The sequence below is a fragment of the Spermophilus citellus genome, assembly GCF_964194105.1.
Source record: "Spermophilus citellus genome assembly, chromosome: 1".
Lineage (NCBI taxonomy): Eukaryota > Metazoa > Chordata > Mammalia > Rodentia > Sciuridae > Spermophilus > Spermophilus citellus.
In genome coordinates, this window is record NC_138182.1 from 193,394,722 (window position 1) to 193,416,586 (window position 21,865).

The window sequence follows — 21,865 nt, forward strand, 5'->3', positions numbered from 1 at the left end:
TCCATTTTCAGGGGTTAGCTTTTGGATTTATCAATGTGGATATTACTAGGATACTCAGTACAAATAAGGATATATATTCTTTAATCTTAATATAATTTCAATAGCTCATTTTGTATTTATAAACACACACAGATTGTTTAAGTATACAACAGAATAGCCCTTTAAAATTTTTTTAAATTGTAAAATAGGCATAACAAAATATATAATTTTGAACATTTTTATGTACAATGCAGTGGCAGTAAGTGCATTCACATTGTTGTGCAGCCGTCAGCGCTGTCTCTCTAAACTTTCTTCATCTTCCCATGCTGAAGCTCTGTACCCATTGGAACATTTGGTTTAAATGTGTGAATTGTTGCCCCTCAGAACCTACTGGGTTCTTTGGCCTTATGACCCCATTCCAAGTCTGTACTTTTCATCTGTACTCTTTCCCCATTGGTTGCATATGGTTCACAGATCCCAGTAGGAACACAGATAGGCCTTGGAGATGAATTGGATGCCAGGAACTGCAGACCTCCCCCCCCCCCCCCCGCAAAAAAAGTCCTGATTCTCTCAACATCAGCATCATTTTTGTTTCTCTACTTTTCCGCCATCGTAGAAGGAGCCACCAGAGTTTACAAATTATAGCTCCAGCCCATTTGAACCAATTTTTAAAATTCCAATTGGAAAATTAGAAAAATTTCAGGAATGATTATTTGAAAATAAACATGCAGATTTCTTTTATAAGGAGGAGGTTGAGATTTTCATTGAGGTTATAAAGAAAAACATTGAAATTATTTTAAGTTTCATTATTAAGTGTTCTTTGGCACATTGTAAATGTCCATTTACATGATAGAAAATATTTCTTTAAATATCACAGTAAAAAGTAATTTTTGTCCTGAAGATATTAATACTGTTAAAAGTTGGATATGCAGTAAGAATGAAACTCTGTTACAATTGAAGAAATATGATATCACTGAAGAATACTTACATATAATTCCATGAAACTACTTTGATACTTATTGAAGGAAAATGGCTCTCAAATCTCCAATAGGATAGTCAGGAGGAACATCCATAAAAATAACAGAACATTAGCTAGTCACCAAGATTCTTGTGGGTAAGTCATAAAAAGCCTTGAAATTAGTCTTTACGAATTGTAGGTTAGGGGATTCCAGTTTCTGGCTCCTGACATTTTGGCTAAAGAAAACTAATATTCATTTCATATTGCAGAGTTTCTTTAATGTTGAGTGTATGGAATGACATGGATTTAAGATAATAATTAAGCTGTTTGCTTCACTAGCACCTGATTTTTGCAGTTAGTCTTAGAATAGGAAGCCAAAAAATATATGGCTAGCCATAGTCTTGTTCCAAAATGAACATTTCCTTACCCTTTAATTGCTCTACCAAACAGTGATGTATATGAGAATATTTTCTCACACTAAAGGATTTAGAAGTTTGGTTTCCCTAAGAGGATGCGTAGAACAGTGCCGAAACAGCACTGAACACTGAATACTTGCAAACTATGGTGTAAGGCAAATTGCTGAACTCCTCAGCATCTGTTACCAGGTGGTTGTGGAGAATGAAGTGTTTATGAAACATTTTTGTACATTACCAAATTCAATTCAAAGTAATGATGCCTTAATTTAGAACACAAGGCACTTCATGTGGGGCTTTTTGAGTGGGGAATGGTGGGCTTATTTGGGCCAAAAGTCCTTTAAGAATATTAAGTCAAACTGGTTTTTGTTGTGTATTTTTCCAAGTTCTGCTTAACTGCTCATTATTGAACACATTTCAAATAGCTGTGCTTGGTGAATAGAGTGTAATCTGTCATGTGCCACAGAATGAAAGCAGCTCTGTGGTGTGGAGAAGGCCTCTTCCCTTTGTGCACTGTCTCGGCAGCATCTGTGCGCCTCCCCGCCCCCTAGGTGCCCACCCCAGCTGCCTGTGGGCACAAGCAGGCCCATCTGCTCAGGAACACAGAGCTTGATTGACATAGACAGAGCAGCCAAGGGTGGACTTCCTGGTTCTTCTAAATATTTAATAGTCTTGCCTCCCTGACATCTATGTTTAGGGGTAGAGGTGTTATTTGTCGGAAACACATAGTGCTTAAGTAAACATTAAAACATATAAACATCAGTAATTTTAAGAACTTATAATCAACTCTAAGGATAAAAAATTAGAGCAAAGTTTTAAAAATTTTGCTTTCAAAAAATATCACCATAAAAAGTACCTTCCTCAGGAAGACACAGATGAGGGGAGAGACCCTGGCCTTGATTGTCATCTGTATACTTGAACAGGCCTATGGGTTATTACAAACATAAACATGCGTGTGTGTGATAATAATAAATAACATAGTTTGCATATTATAAACATGTCTTTGTTACTTGTTCTGATTGATTTTTTGCCAGTTTCTAAATTTTTCATTTTATTTACACAGTTAAAAATGAAAATAGAAAGACCAGGCTTATTGTCAGTTATTCAGAATGACAGCCTTACTGGGATGTATGCTTGACATCTTTTCTTATTTGTTTGTGTGGGAGCCCTTTTGTTGAAGAAAAAGATTGCAACTGTGACCATCAGTTGGTGCACCAAGCAAAAAAACCTTTCTTAAAATAAAGCACATTAGATTTAGTTAGAGAACAGCTTGAAAATATGCAGTTTTGAAAATAGTGCACATTCGATTTATACCTTATGACACAGAAATATTTCTAGTAAAAACATAATATATTGTGGTTGGCACCCAAGGGACCTTGGTCCTTCTGCACAATGTGAGTGTTTGATTACTTATTTTATATTTGCATGTGTATGTACAATTCCAGGCTTTGTTTCTGATTATTTTTTGTTTGTAGACTTAATTTTTCTGTGTGTGTTAAATGCATGAGACAAGAAATGTCTCTTACACATGTAAGAATATATTTTTACATTCACAAGAATTTAAGAGTTAAACAATTATTGTCCTGAATCCTATGACATAGCCCCCACTGATAATTAAGAAAATTCTAACTAATCAGTTTAAAAGTAGAAAGTTTCTAATCTCATCTTCCAAAATTTGCCACTGATTATAATTTCTTATGTATTTTCCCAGGAAAAAAAAACACATGTATTAACTAATACTTTACTTTTCCTCAAAAAGGACCATATTTTTGCACCCAGGAATGTAGATTGGTGATCTTTTCCACATCAGCATGTAAAGAACTCCCTGTCAGTTTGAGTAGTTGCTTGAGATCATGTGTATGTGCTGTGGTTGGGTTGACTTAAATTGTCCGCCTACTGCTGAGAGTTTGTTTCCAGTTTTTTGTAGAGAAGTTGAAAAAAAATTTTGGATGGTTTTCTAAATAATTTATTTTGTTTATCAATATCCTTTTTTGTTATGAAAAACTATATATATTAGAAATTATGAATAATGAGAAAATAGAAATAATAAAAATTGTGTACAACCTTGCTAACCAGATAAAAGAAACAGTGACATTCTTGTGTATTTGACCCAGCATGTTGTCTATGTTTGCTTGTGGACACATACACACATATATACATACGCATTCATGCATAGTTGAGCTCCTACTGTTGATAGTTCTGAACTCTGCTTTTTCCATTTTGTTTTCTTATGTCAAATTCTTAGTAGCTATGTAAAATTATAATGCTACTTTGGCTATAAAATGAACCGTAGTTAATTTCTATTTCTTATTTTAGCTGGACCTCCATATACTTTGTATTTTGGTATTAAGTTCTATGCTGAAGATCCATGTAAACTGAAAGAAGAAATAACCAGGTACAGTACTGACTTTGTTTTTGAACAGATACATGTAGGGTATATACAAAAGGCTTTATTGGAAACAAATAAAATTGGGGTCGAGCCTTTGGATAGTGTCTACATGGTTTTGTAATTTATTTCCTGTGAGGATTAAATTTATACTAGCATTGTATGAGGCAAATCAGTTTCTGATGATAGATGTGTTTGAAAAATGACACGAACCTGGGTGACACGATGATAGATTTTGTATCTGCTGTGTTGGGAGATTCTGTATTATTACTGCTAAGCGTGCATTCAGCCTTTGTATCCATATAGAAATAGCCATTTGAACTGCGTAGTGGAAGGCTATTTTGATGCTTGGTTTACATATGTAAATATACATTTGAAGAGTCAGTTGTTTCCCTTTTATTAGTTATTCAGGTGTTTAATTTATCTCTAATAATAAAATAATAAAATATCAGTTATTCAGGTGTTTAATTTATCTCTACAGGAAAAGAAAATTACTTTTACTATTAAGAAAGGAGAGAAAACACTTGTGTTTTCATTTATTACTTTACCTTGGTCATCAAATATTTTATTTCTGTAAAGCAGAATTTCCAGTTGGTATTAATTAGGTGATCAAAATAGTCATGCCAACATTCAACAATGATTTATAAAGAGCAGACAATAATGTGCTTAACTTATTTGACCAGTGACCTGGCTGCATGTGGCACCAAAAACAAAAGCTTTTTCCCTAACTTAAATGACCAATTTTCCAGTGAACCTTTATCAGGTGTTCAAGTAGAGCCTCATACGGTATTTTAAAAATTGGAACATATCTTTGAGAACTAAGGCAGCCTGTGGTTTTATTTTATTTCATCCTTTCATCTTAGACTTCTCTTTTGTCTTTATTTTGGACTGCACACAGAAGAGTGAGAAGAGGGCAGGCTAATCAAACCTTTTCCATCCCACTCTGAAGTGCCGCATTTAGGCCTCATTTTCGGAACACGTGGATGCCTGCACTCCTGTCTTTCATTGTCACGTTGTTACTGAGCACATTGAAAACTGGGACACCAGTTCAGGCTTTCCCAGTGTACATCTCTCTGGGAGAAGGGCCATTGGAGCAGGAGGAGATGTTCACACAGGGGTGGTATTTACATTAGAGTTTCAGGGGGTAAACAGAGTCCTAGTGATATAAAAATATGTCAATACCAGTAATCATTAGAGAATTGCAATGGAACAACATTTTATTAAAATACAGTGAAAGTTCCACGTTTTGAAGGTGTCCCTATGTCTCAGTTTCTTCAGTGGTTAATTGGAGATGCAATTGTCTCACAAAATTTTATGAACTTTAGACAGAATGATGTATTTGAAGCTCCTATAGTTGTGTTTGGCTCATAGTAAGTGTTGAATAGATGTTAATATTTATTATTTCATTCTTTGTCCTAAAAATACAGTGAAATTGGATTTTTATTGGGGTTAGGTTCCAAATATGTTTGATTTAGTGTTATCTGACCTCTGTTAACCACATATTGAGTAATCAGAAATTTCCCTTCAGGATCAACTAATGACTTGTTAACAGAACACAAGGATTTGTGTATAATGTCTATTTCTAGTGTAACCTGTTTTTTCCTCAAGTATTAGGTCAAATCATATAGCTAAGAACAAGGGATGGAGTTGATTACAAATGGTGGTTATGCCCCTCCCTCCCTCTCTCCCTTCCTTCCTTCCAAAATATGTTTTTGAATTTAGGTAAGTCAAATGTGCATTTAATGTGATATCACTATATACTGACTATTAAAATGTGCTGAAGAGAAAGACATTGATTTGCATGAATATGTTAACTTAAAGGGACAGGACCTGAAAAAGTGAGTCAATTGCAAGATATAATTTTGGCAAAAGTAAAAACTGAAACAGAAAAGGCCAATACCCCAACTTATTTATTTATTAATTTAGTGCTTGAAATCAAACCTAGGGGTGCTTTACCAGTGAGCTACATCCCCAGTCTTTTTATTTTTTATTTTGGGCCAGGCTTTTGCTAATTTACTGGACCTGGCCTTGAACTTGCCATCCTCCTGTCTTAGCCACCTGATTTACAGGGTTTACATGGGTGCACCACTCCCTGGCCCAACATATACTATTAAAGGAAAAGGGTACTTAGGCCAGCATTTTCAAGTTGTTTATTTTGATTCAGTTTATTCAAAAATTGTTCCAACCTAATTTGTGTTATATACAAAATACAATGCTGTATAGTAAACTTGCTTATATGTAATCTACAGAATTTTGTTTGAAAATCATATATTATATGGATCTTTTCACCATCTGACCTATTCTTTTTATTCCCACATAGTGTTCCATAATTTATTTAACCATGTCTTTGTAAATGGCCATTGAGATTATTTTCTTTTTCTTTTTTTTAAAAAAAAGATTATAAATAATGCTGCAGTGAATCTTCTCATGCACATACAGGATCATACTAGATGCAATATTTCAAAAGGATAGTGTACTTAGGGGAAAAGGACTAGAAGTGAATGGACTAGAATGGGAAAAGACTAGGGTTCTTCTATAGCATGCATGAGGCCATAGGTTCAATTCTGGAAAAAACAAAAACAAAACAAAAGTAGGCAACAAAATTCAATTAGGATCCCTTTTATCATTTGTACTATGTTTTCTTTCTGGGTCTATACAGAATAAATCTAATCTCTCTTCTTTAGTCCTTCAAATAATTTGTGTCCTTATGAGATCTGTTAAGCTTATTTATAATTCTAACTAAAATATTTTAATATTCTTCCATGCATGAAATGTCATTTATACTTTTGCATCCTATGCAAATTTGATGTATGTATAACACACACATTGGTGAATAAGACAGGCTTGGGCTCAGACCAGCAGAGGTTCATTTTCTTAAAACTTACTAGTTGTATATTTCTGAGAAGATTCTGTAATCTTTCAAAGTCTCACTTTTCTCATTTGTCTAAGGGAATTATAGTATTTCTTCAAGAGGATGACTGAAGGAATATATAAATTAATCCATGAGAAATATTTTAAATGATACAAAAATTTTAAGTGTTCAATAGATAATAAGGGTAGCTAAAATGGAAATAATGATGGCTATTTTATATTTTTCAAATAGATTGAAAAATTAGGAAAAGATCAGTGTGGAGCCCTGAGCTAACTCTTCCAGGTTTAAATCAATCCTTTAATCAGAACTCTCTGGGTGTAGGTGTTCATTTTACTATAGAATCATCCTGCTTCTCTCTCTGGCCTGCTTTTCTAGAATTTGTTGATCAAGACAGACTTCCCTCACTCCCTCATTCTTCATTCAGTACCTACAGGGAGCTCAGTATTCCAATGCTGAGTGAAAGGGAACTCAGCAGTGACCAGGGGGAGCTCTGGTTTCAATCTACCTGGAGAGAGAATTGCCCGATGCCTAGCTATGATGCCATTGCCATTTCCCTGAACTTCTACACATCTAGCAACTTAAAAAAAAAGTTATGTCCAAGTGACTCACTTATAACAGATTTTTTTTAGCTTATAAAAATGGATGTTTGATTTGTTATTATCATTCTCTCCCCACCCACCTTGAACTGTGGATTGAACTCAGGGACACTTAACCAGTGAGCTACATCCCCAGCCCTTGCTTTATTTTTTATTTTGAGGCAGGGACTCACTAAGTTGAGGATGCTGCTCTTGAACTTGCGATACCCCTGCCTCTGCCTTGAACATTGGATTACTGGTGTGTGCCACAATGACTGGCTGCTATTATTTCTCTTTTGTAATCCATAATCTCTTCTGTGTGAAGATCAGCTGATTTTAGTTGCTTTCGTCAACAGCTCAGCCATATGTTTACGTCCTGAATCCCTGCCACCTCCTTTCATTATAAATAATAGTCCTTATCTCCCTCAGAGCCAAGGTGTAAGGCTCATATTCCATTATGGATACAAATGGCATTTATTAACTTTAAAGGGCTGTGCAAAAATGTAAGGTGATAATATTGCTATTTGTTCCCATATCATTCATCGGTTTTAAACTTCAAAGTAAGATTGTTATTCCTGATCTTTATTTTCTCTTGAAAATCACTACATGTTTCCCTTGTTTTACGTCTCTAAGCCATACCTGCCATTTCTACTCACTATTTAACTTCATGATGTTATAAACATTTTCTATACCCCTCACATTTAAGTTTTATTAATACTGATTAGACTGCTATCAAATTCTGTGTTCCTGCTTTTTGTGGGATGAAGAAAACAGTCCTGCTCATCATCTCCTGTGTAGATAGGTTCTTCTCCTATAGTCTTGTACTCACATTCAGCTGGAGTGAGAGATCAAATTTCTACCTGCCCCATGTCTTTTGGTTTCTGCACCAGGATCTCAAGTCCTTGGAAGGTTCTCTTCAGATGACTCCTCCTCCTCCTCCTCCTCCTCCTCCTCCTCCTCCTCCTCCTCCATTTTTTTAGTTGTCAATGGACCTTTATTTTTCATTTATTTTATTTATTATATCTAGTGCTAAGAATTGAAGCCAATGCCTCACATGTGCTAGGCAAGCACTCTACCACTGAGCTACAGCCCCAGTCCTCTCTTTAGGCTTCTTGGTGTGAGCATTCATGATGTTTTTTGATAACAAAGTCTCATGGAGAAAGGGTGTGGGGGGGGTCATTTTCTATTTGGGGCTCCCGTAAGAATGGATCTTTCTGCCCCTTCTTTAATAGCAGGTCTTCTCCTTTGTCCATTCTTCTTAATAATTGCTCCGATAATTGCTAAATTGTGTATGGTCCTCCGTGACATACACATCCTTGGTTTCAGTTCATCTCCTTTCAGCAAACATCAGATGCGTGGACAGCTGTGAGGCTAATGCTTCCAGACCCTCACTTGGGTAGTGCTGGTTGTAGTGTGGTCTTACATGTGAGAGCAGGGAAGGTTATCCCTGCTCCCCCAGGACTCATGATCTAGTTTGTGAGACAGTGCATATGCATCAATATATTAATTTCCATAAGCAAGTAACTAGAAATTGCTTTATGGAGCCCTATGCTTTGTAATATACTATGTTCTGGAAACTTCCTTGTTAAGCACATCATTTTTAATCAGCATTTTTTTCCAATAAAGTACAGTATAACTAGGTTCATAATATAATTTCCTGCCCAAAGCCTGACACTTTAAAGAATGGTAAGCATAGTTATTAATAGTCATACCACTCTAATAGGCTTAAAGAGGATAGAACCATCATAGGCCAACTAGGGTATAGGTTTCCCCTAATTAAAACCAGAGACAAACAAGGACTCAAGCATTTCTTCTTAGTTTTAATCAGAATGACACAGAAGGAAAGACCAAGCAACTTTAAATCTTTTTTGTTTAAATAAAGTAATAAATTGTACTCTGACTCCCATTAAATAGACAAAATAAGTTATATGTAATTAAAATAGGCTCTGAGAGACTATGAAGTGTTTAGCATATGAAAACATGATCATCATCATAAATTTGTCTTATATGCATCTAATTATGTAGCAAAATTAATAAAAATTTTAATTAAAAATAGTTCTCTTGCCTTCTTTGATTTTGGTGGGTTTTTAAAACTCAGTAACTTAAAAGATATCTGGTATCTTTAAAAGGCAGGCTGCCCAGGGAAATTAGAACAGATGTCCTTTTTTCTTCTTAAATTTCTCAGAAACAGCAAATAGCATTCATGGTTTTCCCTCACTTCCTTCCATCCATCCATCCATCCATCCATCCATCCATCCATCCATCCATATGTCTGTCCATCTATCTGTTCATCAGTATTCCCATCTATCATAGCTGTTTATTGAACAGTTATTATGTGTGGATCCCTAGATAGCTGGAATGCCTCATCAATATGATATGGTTTCTTTTTCTTTGTGTATGCTTGTTTATGTTTCAGCTTTGCTTTGTTTTCTCATCTCCCTATTTCTCTTCCTTTATGTCTTCAAAGCAAGTTCTTGCGGTATTAAGCCTCTTTCTGTATTTGGCAAGGTACTTGACTATTTAGTCAGATGTTATAAAAAATCTTCATGGAATATGCATCTTTGACTTTTTTTTTTAAATGCTCCAGGAAAAGAAATTCAAAGATACTAATAAAGAAGGAGGATCTAACAAATGCAAGTTTCCAGCAAGCAGAAGTAATTCCAGCAAATGTCTCTAGTTTATAAACTGTTTCATTTAAATTCTTCTATTATTCTACTCAATATTTCTCCTCTGTAAGAGGAGTACAAGTGGTCATTACAAAGTGGATTTGGTATTCCAGGGAAGGGAAAGTAGTTTAGTGGGGTTCAAAAAATGAATGCAAATCAGGAAGTAGTGGTGGTCCCTGGTCTATGGCAAGAGATTTGGCTTGAGAAGTCAACTATTGAGCTGGGCTTAGTGGCACATGCCTATAATCCCAGTGGCTTGGGAGACTGAGGCAGAAGAATCATGAGTTCAAAGCCAGTTTCAGCAACAGTGAGATGTTAAGCAACTCGGTGAGACCCTGTCTCTAAAAAAAAAAAAAAAAACAAAACAAAATAAGGCTGGGGATGTGGCTCAGTGGTCAAGTGCCCCAGAGTTCAATCCCTGGCGCCAAAAAAAAAAAAAAAAAAAAAAAAGTAAAGCAGAGATCTTATAAACTATCTTAGAAGCTTGAACTTTATCCTGAAAGCAGAGAGAAGTCTTTAAAGGCTTTTTAAGTCAAAGAAGTGACATACTGCTGTTTACCCCTAGGGAAGGTTGGGAGGAAGGTAAGTATAGATGATGGCAAACCAGTTAAGAGGTTTTAGAAATCCAAGGCATAGTGACCTGAACTAAGGGGTGGAGAGAAGTTATCACTTTCCAAACCAGCATATTTAGTGATTCAGTGTGGGAGCCTGGGGTTATTACAAAGTGTTCCCAGATTGCTCCTTGCAGGCATCTGAGAATGGTGGTGCCACTTACTGAAATAGGCAGTGGGGAAGCATGGGGCTTGAGCAGGTTTTCACTTAAGCCTGTGCTTGCCATCAAAGTTGCCACCTGCTTTTTGGTAGTCCTCAGTGCAGTGTCTTACAATTGGATTCCGCCTCTAAGGGCTTTGTTGTGAGCCGTTGAAGATGCTGTTAATCTTAGCTGATTTTTCTACTTCATTTCTCTCACTTTCTCTGCCTCTCCCAATGACGTCAAAAGTCACCTTGCAAGTGAAGCAAAGCCACAAAAGGATAGTCTGGGGTGTGTGAGTGTGTGTGCACACATATGTAAGTGACGGTGGTCAAACCTGGTATTGGTTTGTTAATTTGGCTCATAAATCTCTGTCCTCTTTCAGCCCAGTGGCAGAAAGACTGAATAAGAAATGACAAAAATGAGAGAGTTCCGGGGTCAGACTGCTTAGGTTCTTGGTGAGATCTTAGACAAGTTATTTTCATCCCTATCAATTTCCTCAATTGTAGAATGGAGATAATAGGATTGGCCTCATTTTTAAAGTGTTACCTAATGTTATTGTATGTAAAAATCCTTAGAATGAGGGCTGGGGCTGTAGCTCAGTGGCAGAGTGCTTGCCCAGCATGCATGAGGCACTAGGTTTGATCCTCAGCACCACATAAAAATAAATAAATAAATAAAATTAAAGGTATTGTGTCCAACTGCAACTAAAAATATATACATTAAAAAAAATCCTTAGAATGAGATGTAGTGTTTACAATGTTTAGAGTAGTTTTTAGCACTGTAATTTAAATAGGTTTTCTTTTGGCAACATGAAATGAGCAAAGCCACAGATAATGGACAGGGTCTTAGAAAGTGGGAGAATTGATGGAATTAAACCTCATGATCTTTTTGTCTTGGACACATAATTTTGGGCCTTGTAAATAACACTGTAGTGGAGGTGGGATCCTTGTGAGTTATTCCTCCTGGTAAGAGCCTTCTGTGGTGGTAGTGGTGGCAGGGGCAGTAATGAAAAAGGTGAAGTACCTTCTATTCAACCTTCACATCCACCTATAGGGTGGATACTGTCCCTCTCCCAGTCTTGCAGGTAAGGAGACTGTTAGGGTAAGCAGCAGCCCCAGATCCCAGAGCACTGAGCAGTGGAGCTGGGATGCAAGCCAGGCAGTTACCTTAAGAGCCTGAGCTGCTTAGCCCCAACACCACCAAGTTACTTCTGTAAGGTGTGTTCTGCTGGTCTGATCCTCAATTATTTTATAGCGCTCTAACAGAAGAATGGAGGGTGACTTAATTTTCACTAACATGATTAGTTTTGATTTTGATGTTCAGGGCCTGAGACTTCAGATTCAAGTCGTGTAAGAGATTGTTAATCTCTTTTTTCCATTTCTCTTTTAGATATCAGTTTTTCTTGCAGGTGAAACAAGATGTGCTTCAGGGCCGGCTGCCCTGCCCTGTCAACACTGCTGCTCAGCTGGGAGCCTATGCCATCCAGTGTATGTTCCATTTCAGCGTATTTGCTTCAGAAATGTCTGGGGCAAATATTTGAAGTTTTCTTTGTATGCAAGTTGATATTCTAAAACTCTTCTTATCAAATGACAGTTGGAAAAAAAAAATTTAGTCAGAATTCAGGTTTTGACCAGTATCCTTCAGAAGAGGTAAAGCTGGAGTCAATTACATTTCCCTTGTAGTAGGTTGCATGGAGTTTTAGTTGCAGAAATAGCATTCATTCTTGTTTTAGTGGAGGGCCTAAAGATCTGCTCTACTGTACATCCCATTTGATTTCAGTGCCTCTACACCCTGCCCCCTCCCTGACAAACTGTTGTGTCTCAAAGATAACGTTGCTTCTGGGCAGTTGTTGTACAGACTTCACATGGTCAGGTGCCAGCACCAAGTTCAGTGTGGCACACGGCTCTTGACATCAGTGTGGCAGCCATATGGGATGGCTCTGAGTTCTTCTGTCTTTTTAGAGACTAAGGCTGAGACTATTTCTACTAATGATTATTGAACACCTTTTAAGAATCAAGCTAGGGAAACAAGACTGCATGATTCTTGGCCCTGTGAAACTTGTAGACTGGAAATTATGTAGAAATAATATCCCAGGAAAGCTGTGGAATAGATGAACTGGGTTGGGGCTTGGAAGGTTAGTTAACATAGGGAGGAGAATTTTTGTAAGAGCAATATAGTGAGCTTCCAGGTTTCACTTTGTTTCTTTGTTAAACAGACGGAGTATGTACAGCATTGTATTATGTTTCCATCACCATTTCATATAAACTGATAAGAATAATTGAAAGGAAAATCTCAGGAAAAGCAGAAATACAAAATTTATATTTTCAAGTCAAAATTTTATGTCATCCATATATGCTCATCATATTTTAGTAAAATGTTTAGTAGTTATACAGGTTATTTATATGTTTAAGAAAAATGTTCACACATGATAGGAATATTTTTAGAAATGTTTTTCTAAAATAGCATAAAATTATAATTTCTTCCCCCCCCCCCGCCAGCTGAACTTGGAGATTATGACCCATACAAGCATACTGCAGGATATGTGTCAGAGTACCGGTTTGTTCCTGATCAGAAGGAAGAACTTGAAGAAGCCATAGAAAGGATTCATAAAACTCTAATGTAAGAATCATGTCGTATGTTTCATCAGCCATCAGTGGTCACTGCAGGTTAATGACAATCATAAGAAAAGTTTTTAGAACAATAAAATTTTTAACTGTGCCTTGAACATTCTAGCTTGATTTCTCTTGTAATAACTTTTACTGATTACAACACTAAAATGCTCATCAAAAGCTCAAGAGATTTTAAAAGTACAATGTAGAAAGTCAATTCTAAAAGCCAAAGTGACCATATATTTGGTCAATGATACTGCAGGCCTGTCTCTGGGCATAACTTCCCACAGACAAAATTTATTTTGCATAAATTTATGTATTATGATCTTATGTAAGTGAATTCATTCTGTAAGTACTGTGTTTTACAATCTTTTTTTCAGTCACTAGTGTCTTATGAAAAATTTTTAACTGTAAATATTTTTTTAACTATAAAAAATAACCACAAATGCCTTAATGTATTCTAGATTTGCTCTGGGTTAAGTATGTAAATTCTTTGCAATTAGAAACAAAGTCCTATTCAGGCTATCACAGTGAATCTGGAAATCACGATGACATGTGTGCAGCCTCTGAGGGCGTTGTGTTAACACCACATGCACTTCTGACAGTAGATGCGCTCCCCTAGTAGGATTTTCAATTAATAGCCTGGAGCATTGAAGTTATAATTTAATTATACTTATTTTGGCTAAATCCTCTATACTGATTAACTTTGCTTTTTTTTTGCTTCTTATGTAACATTCCCCCTTGAATATACTTGGTTTCAGATCTATTATAGTCAAGGAAAAAAAATGTAGAATTTTATCTGCTCAACAAAAAAATATTTGCCTAAAGGATCTGTTTCAGTGAGTAGATGCAGAAGTCAGTTGCTGAATGGTAATCAGAGAAACCTGGCTCTGCATGTTGTATTAGCCTGTGCTGGAAGGCTCTCCAGCCTGGTTATAGAGTCCTTCATTTTAAGGTTTTACTAAAGTGGATGCTAAGAGAGTGCTTGTTATAACATCATAAAGGGCAGTGTGTTTGGTACATTTTGAGAATATTAATTCTACCAGGAGTTTCCAAGCACAATTGTGTATAGACATTATCATGGAGCTTTAAATAAAGGCCCTCAGACATGTTTTATGTGATGGTGTGGATAGTGTGACTGTTTTACTAGGAATTAAGCATGATCAAGGCTTGGTAGCTTTCTTGTGTCTAACTTGTGATGAATATTCTTCACAGATTTCACAAGTATGCTACATTGTGAGTTTTTCAGCATGCCTGGCTGAAATGAGGGAATGTATCAAAGCAAATTAAATTTCTAAGTTTTTAGAAATTCATAGGTCCTTTTGTTAACCATTCCAGTGTCTCTCTATCTCTCTCTCTCTCATACACACATATACATACACACTCTTAATTTATCCATGGAGATTCCTGGCAGATGCTTGCTCTCATTAGGAATCGGTGCTATTTTCTGTATTTATCACCAGTGAACATTTCTCTATTCTCTGTTGAGAAAATAATAGGTACTGTTACAACTTCTGTATGTTAACTAATGAATTTCTAAACTTCATTGTGCTCAGAAGATGTTGCTATGACCCCACTAAGAGGTGGGGACCCCATTCTCCTCTCCTTTCCACCCCTGTGCTAGCTCCTTTCTCTTCTGATGCAGAGCTGCTGGTGCAGGGAGACATTTTGCTCTTTGTGAAGTATGGAGGCTTTTTAATTTGCGTGCTTATGTCCTCAAAAGCCTCTTTGGGGGTTTTTGAAATTGAGAATTTTTAATATATGTTGGGACATTAGGGATAGACTATAATGAGCAAGGATCTATTTAGTAAATGAAATTAACTTAATATGTATCACCTCGAAACATAAAATTTTGTCACCAGCAAGGTGAAGGCCTCCTTGAAATACAAAAACTTATGTTCACATTAATACAAAGGGTTATTTTTTCAGTGAATACAATGAAGCTGGTTTGCAACCCGTGTAAGCGCAATAGCTAAGGGTAAAGTAAGGCTCTTTGTTTTTTTGCTGGGTACAGGGGTCAGGCTCCTTCTGAAGCTGAACTGAATTACTTGAGGACAGCCAAATCCCTGGAGATGTATGGTGTTGACCTCCATCCTGTCTATGTGAGTAACATTTAATTAACACAAAATATTTTAAGCTGATGACATTTTTCTTAAAAAGTCACCAAGACTCCCAAAGGAAAACGGTAGTCCTGTTGTTCAGCAAGCAGATGATACCTTTTCATTTGTGTTTTTTGAACAGAAAGCAGCTCTTGCATGGATTAAACTCTAGTGAATTTTGCATAAGAGTCTGTGATTGTATTACCATGTGTAGAAAACAATTAACTGGACTTGAAAACACAATCTGGATAACAGTTCCAAAGGGTTTAGCTAAACATCAAAACAACTTAAAACTGGTCTATACTTGATTGTATTAGATAGAAAACAGGAAGATTTTTTTCCAAAATAGATTTGGTGGCTGGAAAACACAATTCAGGTTTCTAACCAGGTAAAGCAAGGGTTAGGTAGTGGTCTGGGTGCACCAACGGGGGGTTCTATGTTGACTGTGCAGGTTCTGTCGCTGTAGGTATCACTGCCTTCATAAAAATATTTATTTTCTTCAGTGCCTGATGAAAACTTGCTAAATATAGTCAGCAATTAACACTGGATCTGTATTGAGTGTTCTGAATCCAGGTCTTACCTCTGAGACGTTTCTCTTATACTGCCAATTGATTATTCTATGCCAGTGAGATTGAAATGCCATTGCCTTTGATTTTTGTACAAGTGTGCTTAGCTGTACTTAGCAATAATAACATTTGATTATTTGAGAAAATGAGCAAAGTTCTTAATTCTCTATAGGAAATTGCTGAAGAGTATATTTAGGCTTACTTTTCATCAGTTGGATCATGGAACTCAATTTTTAAGGAACCCTGATAAATCTTTCTCTCATGCAAATAACCCACTCATGCATTCATTATATAATATGTCTTTTTCTCATCAGCATTTTTTGAAAACAAAAAAACTCTCTCATATTATTTTTAGAGAATGAAATGCATTCCTGGGTACACAGTCAGTGTGGCAGTAAAAGTTACAGATTTGGGAAGAACAGTAATTCTTTGATATATTAGATTCCAATCTCATGAGATCATTAAATGCTTCATAGTTCCCTCCTTTAAGAATACTCTTAACAGCCTGTGATCCCAGTGACCCGGGAGGCTGAGACAGAAGGATTGCAAAGGCCAGCCTCAGCAATTTGATGAGGCATTAAGAAACTTAGTGAGACCCTGTCACAAAAATAAAAAGGGCTAGATATGTAGCTCAGTGGTATAGCACTCCTGGATTAAATCCCCAGTCCCCTCTGCCCCCCAAAAAGAATAAGATTTCATGGAGTGGTTATTTTTCTCCATCTAGTCATATTAATCTTGTTAGGCTTTTAGTTTTGTTGTTGTTTTAATCTACTAGAAATTTATTGAGAAAGTTTTCTGCAAAATGCTTCTGTTTCTGTCATCTTTATCCTAGTTAACCATGAGACTTTTTCATTGTTAGTTGGAATTTATGGGAAATGAACTTGATATGTTAGAATCTTCCATACATTTAAGATTGAATTTCTAGGGCTGCAAGTGGGTAACAGCTGGTATTCTCCCAAAACATATTGTTACCTTGTATTTCTGTGACTATAACTTTGCAGACGGTTTGACAGTTCTGTACATGTTCTTGGTATCCACTCTGTGACTTTTAAAATTTCAGGATCTTGAAAATATTCATAGCCCAGAAATAAAGTTTATCCAGTCTTTACCAGAAGAGATTGTATTTTTAAAATTTTAAGTAGTCTTAAAGTTAGGGCAGGAGGGAACACGATAAACCTCAGAAAGTTCAAGTGTATGTCTGTTGATGGCTGCTGGGACTTTCTGATGAAGGTTGTGGTGTAGTAACCTGGGCCTCATGATTATCCATATCAGAGTAAAATTAAGACAAGGCATTGGAAAGCACCCTCAACTTTGGCTATTCAGAGAATCACTTGGGACACTTATGTTGTTTTGATACTCTGGCCCCTTCGCTAGAGATTCTGATTTAACTGGTTTCTGTAGCACTCAGTCATTAGCATTTTAAGCTGCCTAGGGGATTCCAGTTAATGTGCAGCTTGAGTTAAACACCACTGTGGAAGCAACATTGGATAAGTCAATCAGTGGCCTGAGAGGTAGTCCAAATTCCTTTTAGTAAATTGAAGTTGCAAGTGTGAATTAACATGGAGGTAGAGAAGTTCTCTTAGGGAACTTTGGGGGAAAAAAAAGAGCATCAAGTTAGTCACTGTCATAACTTAGCTGGATTTTTAGGCAGATGTCTTTTAAAAAGTAAATCCAACATTAATTCAACAAATTATATTTATATGGCCAATTGTAGTTTTATAAAGAGCTTTTATGTGAATAAACTCATGGTTTTAAGTTTGTGTTTGTTTTTGCAGGGAGAAAACAAGTCTGAGTATTTCTTAGGATTAACTCCCGTTGGTGTTGTTGTCTACAAGAATAAAAAGCAAGTGGGGAAGTACTTCTGGTAGGTATAACTCCAGGACAGAGTTGGTATAAAAGCTATACACTGCAGAGCCGGCATGATGGTGCATGCCTGTAATCCCACAGCTTGGGAGGCTGAAGCAGGAGGATCAACAGTTCAAAGCCAGCCTCAGTAACTTAGCAAGGCCCTAAGCAAAGCAACTCAATGAGACCCTGTCTCTAAATAAAATGCAAAATAGGGCTGGAGATGTGGCTTAGTGGTTAAGTGCCCCTATGTTCCATCCCTGGTACAAAAGAAAAAAACAAACAAACTATACACTTACTAGACTTGTATGTGAGTGAAAGTGTTGGGGAAAAGGAAACAAGTACGTTTTCCATAGTTCATAAATAAATGAGTGCTATTGGATATAATTTCCTCTCAATGTACCTTAGTATATATATATATTTAATCTGTAAATTTCAAGCACTGTGGGTCTGGCCTCTCTTATCCATGGAGAGAGTATGTAGTAGGACTTCCCACCCATTCCAATGTATGGTGTGATCTGGAGGTCCAGCACCACTCTAAGTTTTAGCTCTAACTAGGGAAGGGTTGGAGGAATTGGGGAGCCTGTGCTCCTGCATATGTCTGGGGAGGTGGTACTGTCAGGGCCAGTGGATTCCAAGCTTATTTTTGTAGTTAGTGGAAAAGCATAGGATAATGAGAATGGAAGATGTCCAGAGCAAACGACCCAGAGGGGATTCTGAAGTCACCTCAGCAGTATATAAAAGAGCCAATATTCACTAGTCTTTTCTCACTGTATACGTCTCTGAATTTCTAAAAGACTAATTCTTCAAAAAGCAGTGACTACACCACCATCTGCTTTGTTTTTCAGGCCTCGGATTACAAAGGTTCACTTCAAGGAGACTCAGTTTGAACTCAGAGTGTTGGGAAAAGATGTAAGTTTTTGTGAGCACTTAGCATAAATGAGAAGGGGGAGGGTCTTATCTGCTCATTTTTATAACTTAGAATACATTGTGAAATAAAAAGACATGTTTTCTTCGGCTGCAGCCACGTGGAACCAGGTTAATTAACTGACATGCACAACTTCTCAAGGAAGGGAAAAGGAAATGAGTAGAAATGAATGAGAGGGTAATGGAAAAATGTCATTTTGGTTTTAGCAAGGGAAGGCAAAACATTTCGAGGACTGAAGAGAGAAAAAGAGGTGATTATCGTTATTACTGTAATTTGCTTTTCTGAACTGCCCGTGAAGGTAGGATTCATGTAATCTAAAAGGTGTGTAGACTGCATACAGGACTGCAAAAATGTGTCCTAATTTTGGTCTAAAATCAATTAAACAACCTGTTGAGAGTTACACTTCTGCTGTTTCCTCACCGACTGTGATAGACAACCCAGATGAAAATTGTGGGCACTTTCAAGGGAGAATGTAAGGTGAAAGCCCAGAAATGCTGACCTTCACTGCCCGTTGGATGTGTTTGGTAATGGACATGGGTCAGCACCTGGCTGTGCTTTAGCATGCCTTGGCAGGTACTTTTAGGAAACTGGTCAAAAGAAAGCATGGTGTGAAAGCTTCCTTTTGATCTACCTGTGAAAATAAAGCACTCTGGAAGTGCTATTAGTAGAATCCTTATAGGATAAATGAATGGAAATATAGTGTAGGAAAATTTATCCTTATTTCTTTTTTGGTTCTAACCTTAAGTGGGAAAAAAGCTAAGTGTAAATGGAATTGAATTGACTTTTTTGATGTTAAAAAGATCTTAAAAATAAATCAGTGTTCACATGTCCACATGTGAAGGTATAGCAACAGTTCAGCTGCCACGATAGTTGGGACTTGGTATTTGGCACATCATCTCACCTGTAGTTGGTACTCAGTAAGTACCTGTCAAATGATCAATGAACTGATTATTGTGAATACAAGAATATGTACTGTCAGTTCAGAAAACCTAGTACTACCTTTGTTGTCTTTTATAAAACAAAACAAAACAAAACAAAATAATTATCTCACACTGAACTATATGGCAAGTTGGCATTTATTGATAAAATTATATTGAAAGAAATGTTTCAAGGTGTTTTTTATAGCAGAAGATTAATAAAGTGATAAGATCTCTCAAGAAAGCCTTACTATTACTCAAAGTATTTTTTTTCCCTTATACCTAAGTATTTTTGTGAAATATTGGTGAACTCCTTTTATGTTGTTATTACAGTGCTTTAAAATATCTTCTACAACCTCACGGCAAATATTTGGTAAAGTCAAAGATAACCTTGCTAGACCTGGTGGCATATGCCTGTAATCTCAGGGACTTGGAAGACTGAGGCAGGAGGACAAGTTCGAGGCCAGTCTGGGTAACTAAGCAAGACCCTGTCTCAAAAAATAAAAAGATCTGGAGATATAGTTCAGTAGTAGAGTACCCTGGGGTTCAATCCAGTACTGAAAAAGAATTAAAAAACAATAACAACAATAAAGCTAACCTGAATTTTCAGCTGTTTAGATTTCTTCAACATAATGCAAAACTAACAGCAGCAACACAATGAACATCATTGTGAATTTTTCCTTCTGTCTTTCTCCCTCTCTTTTGAGGCCAGGGGCCCTTTATTACTGAGCTACCTCCCTACTCCTTTTTATTTTTGAGACAGGGTCTCATTGTGTTGAGGGTGGCCTTGAACTTGCATTTTTCCTGCCTTGGCTTCCTAAGTCTTGGAGATTACAGGCATGCACCAACACACATGGCTCACTGATTATATTTCAATGTCAATCTCTATGATATGACCTGGCTTTCTAGATACTTTGTTCAGTTCTTGTCCCTTCCAGCTTTGAGATGGTTTGTGGCCTTTTTTTTTTTTTTTGGTACCAGGGGTGCTTAACCACTGAGATACATCCCCAGTCCAGGGCAGTGAGGTGGGGATTTATATATTTTATTTTGAGACAGGGTCTCACTAAGTTGCTTAGGGCCTTGCTAAATTGCTGAGGCTGGCTTTGAACTTGTGATTCTCCTGCCTCAACCTTCTGAGCTTCTGGGATTACAAGCATGAACCACCATGCCTGGCTCAGCTTTGAGGTAGAAAAAGGATGTTTGAGAAGCCTGAGGCACGATGCACTCCTGGGTGGTCAAGCCTAGTGTCAGTGATCTTTAGTAGGGTGACAAAACAGGTCACTTAATGCAGGGGCTTGCATCAAAGGAATTTTTAAAATTGTTATTAAATAACACATTAATTAACCTAACCATTCTATTTCCTGAGCATTCTCGCTTGCAGAGTTTTTTCTTTCTCCACCAGGTACCTTTCTGGGAGGCAGTGATTTACATAATGGTAGAATTAAGTTGATTATTATGGAGGCCTAACTGTAATCACAGATTGAATTAAAAAGCCCCTTAAAACCTATCACCTGGAACAGAAATCACATTCAGCTTGAAAAATGGTTGAAACGCTTATTCTGCTGGTTTTCTGGTCTGCTGGTATGGTCAGAGAGACTTAACTCAGTATGTCCAGTGCTTTTAGGCTAAATTCAGAGACACTTTTATGCATTATTTATATTTCAAAATAGGCTTTGTGGTTTAAATAACACCTCACAGAAAATAAAACTTTTGGTATGAAGATTTTTTACATGATGATGGTATCAAATCTGAGAAAGACACAAAGAAGAAAATTACTGTTTCTTATTATCCTAAAATCCAGAGGTAATGATTATTAACATTTTGATATATTTGCTCCTAGATTTTTGCCCTACTAGTGTGAATGTATGTATATAAATATATATGTACTCATGTCATTCCGTATATGATTTCATACATGCTTTTTACTTAATATTATATAATAAGACTTTCCATTCTTTTATTATATTTATTCATATGTACTTGCTAGGTGTTAGATAAGTTTCATTTTTATGTGTTTTACTCCTTTTCTTGCTATTGCAGTTTTAATATTTTCCTCCTATTTTCTTAACTGATTTTTGCTAGATGTGAAAGCTATGGGATTTTATGTGTTTATCTCAGATGGGGCCATTATACCCAATTCTTGTGTTTTAGCCAAGAGTTCTTCATTTGATTCTCATAAAATTTTATAGCTATATGTCATTTTTCAAGTGAAAATTATTTATTACTCCATTTCTGCTGTTTTTCATATTTAAAGTGTTGTTGGAACTTCTGGAAGTTTTAAAAGCTATCACCACTGAG

At 36.6% G+C, this 21,865-nt stretch overlaps 1 protein-coding gene across 1 annotated transcript in view; it reads left to right on the forward strand.

Annotated features, from left to right (window-relative positions):
- The window catches only part of EPB41L4A (erythrocyte membrane protein band 4.1 like 4A), a 236,241-nt gene that overhangs the window by 121,030 nt on the left and 93,346 nt on the right, over nucleotides 1-21,865 (forward strand). Inside the window, exons 5-10 of the mRNA XM_081289124.1 lie at nucleotides 3,667-3,745; nucleotides 11,993-12,090; nucleotides 13,102-13,222; nucleotides 15,227-15,314; nucleotides 17,653-17,741; nucleotides 18,571-18,634. Of these exons, the coding sequence (XP_081145250.1) occupies nucleotides 3,667-3,745; nucleotides 11,993-12,090; nucleotides 13,102-13,222; nucleotides 15,227-15,314; nucleotides 17,653-17,741; nucleotides 18,571-18,634 (539 nt within the window). The remainder of the gene's footprint in view (nucleotides 1-3,666; nucleotides 3,746-11,992; nucleotides 12,091-13,101; nucleotides 13,223-15,226; nucleotides 15,315-17,652; nucleotides 17,742-18,570; nucleotides 18,635-21,865) is intronic.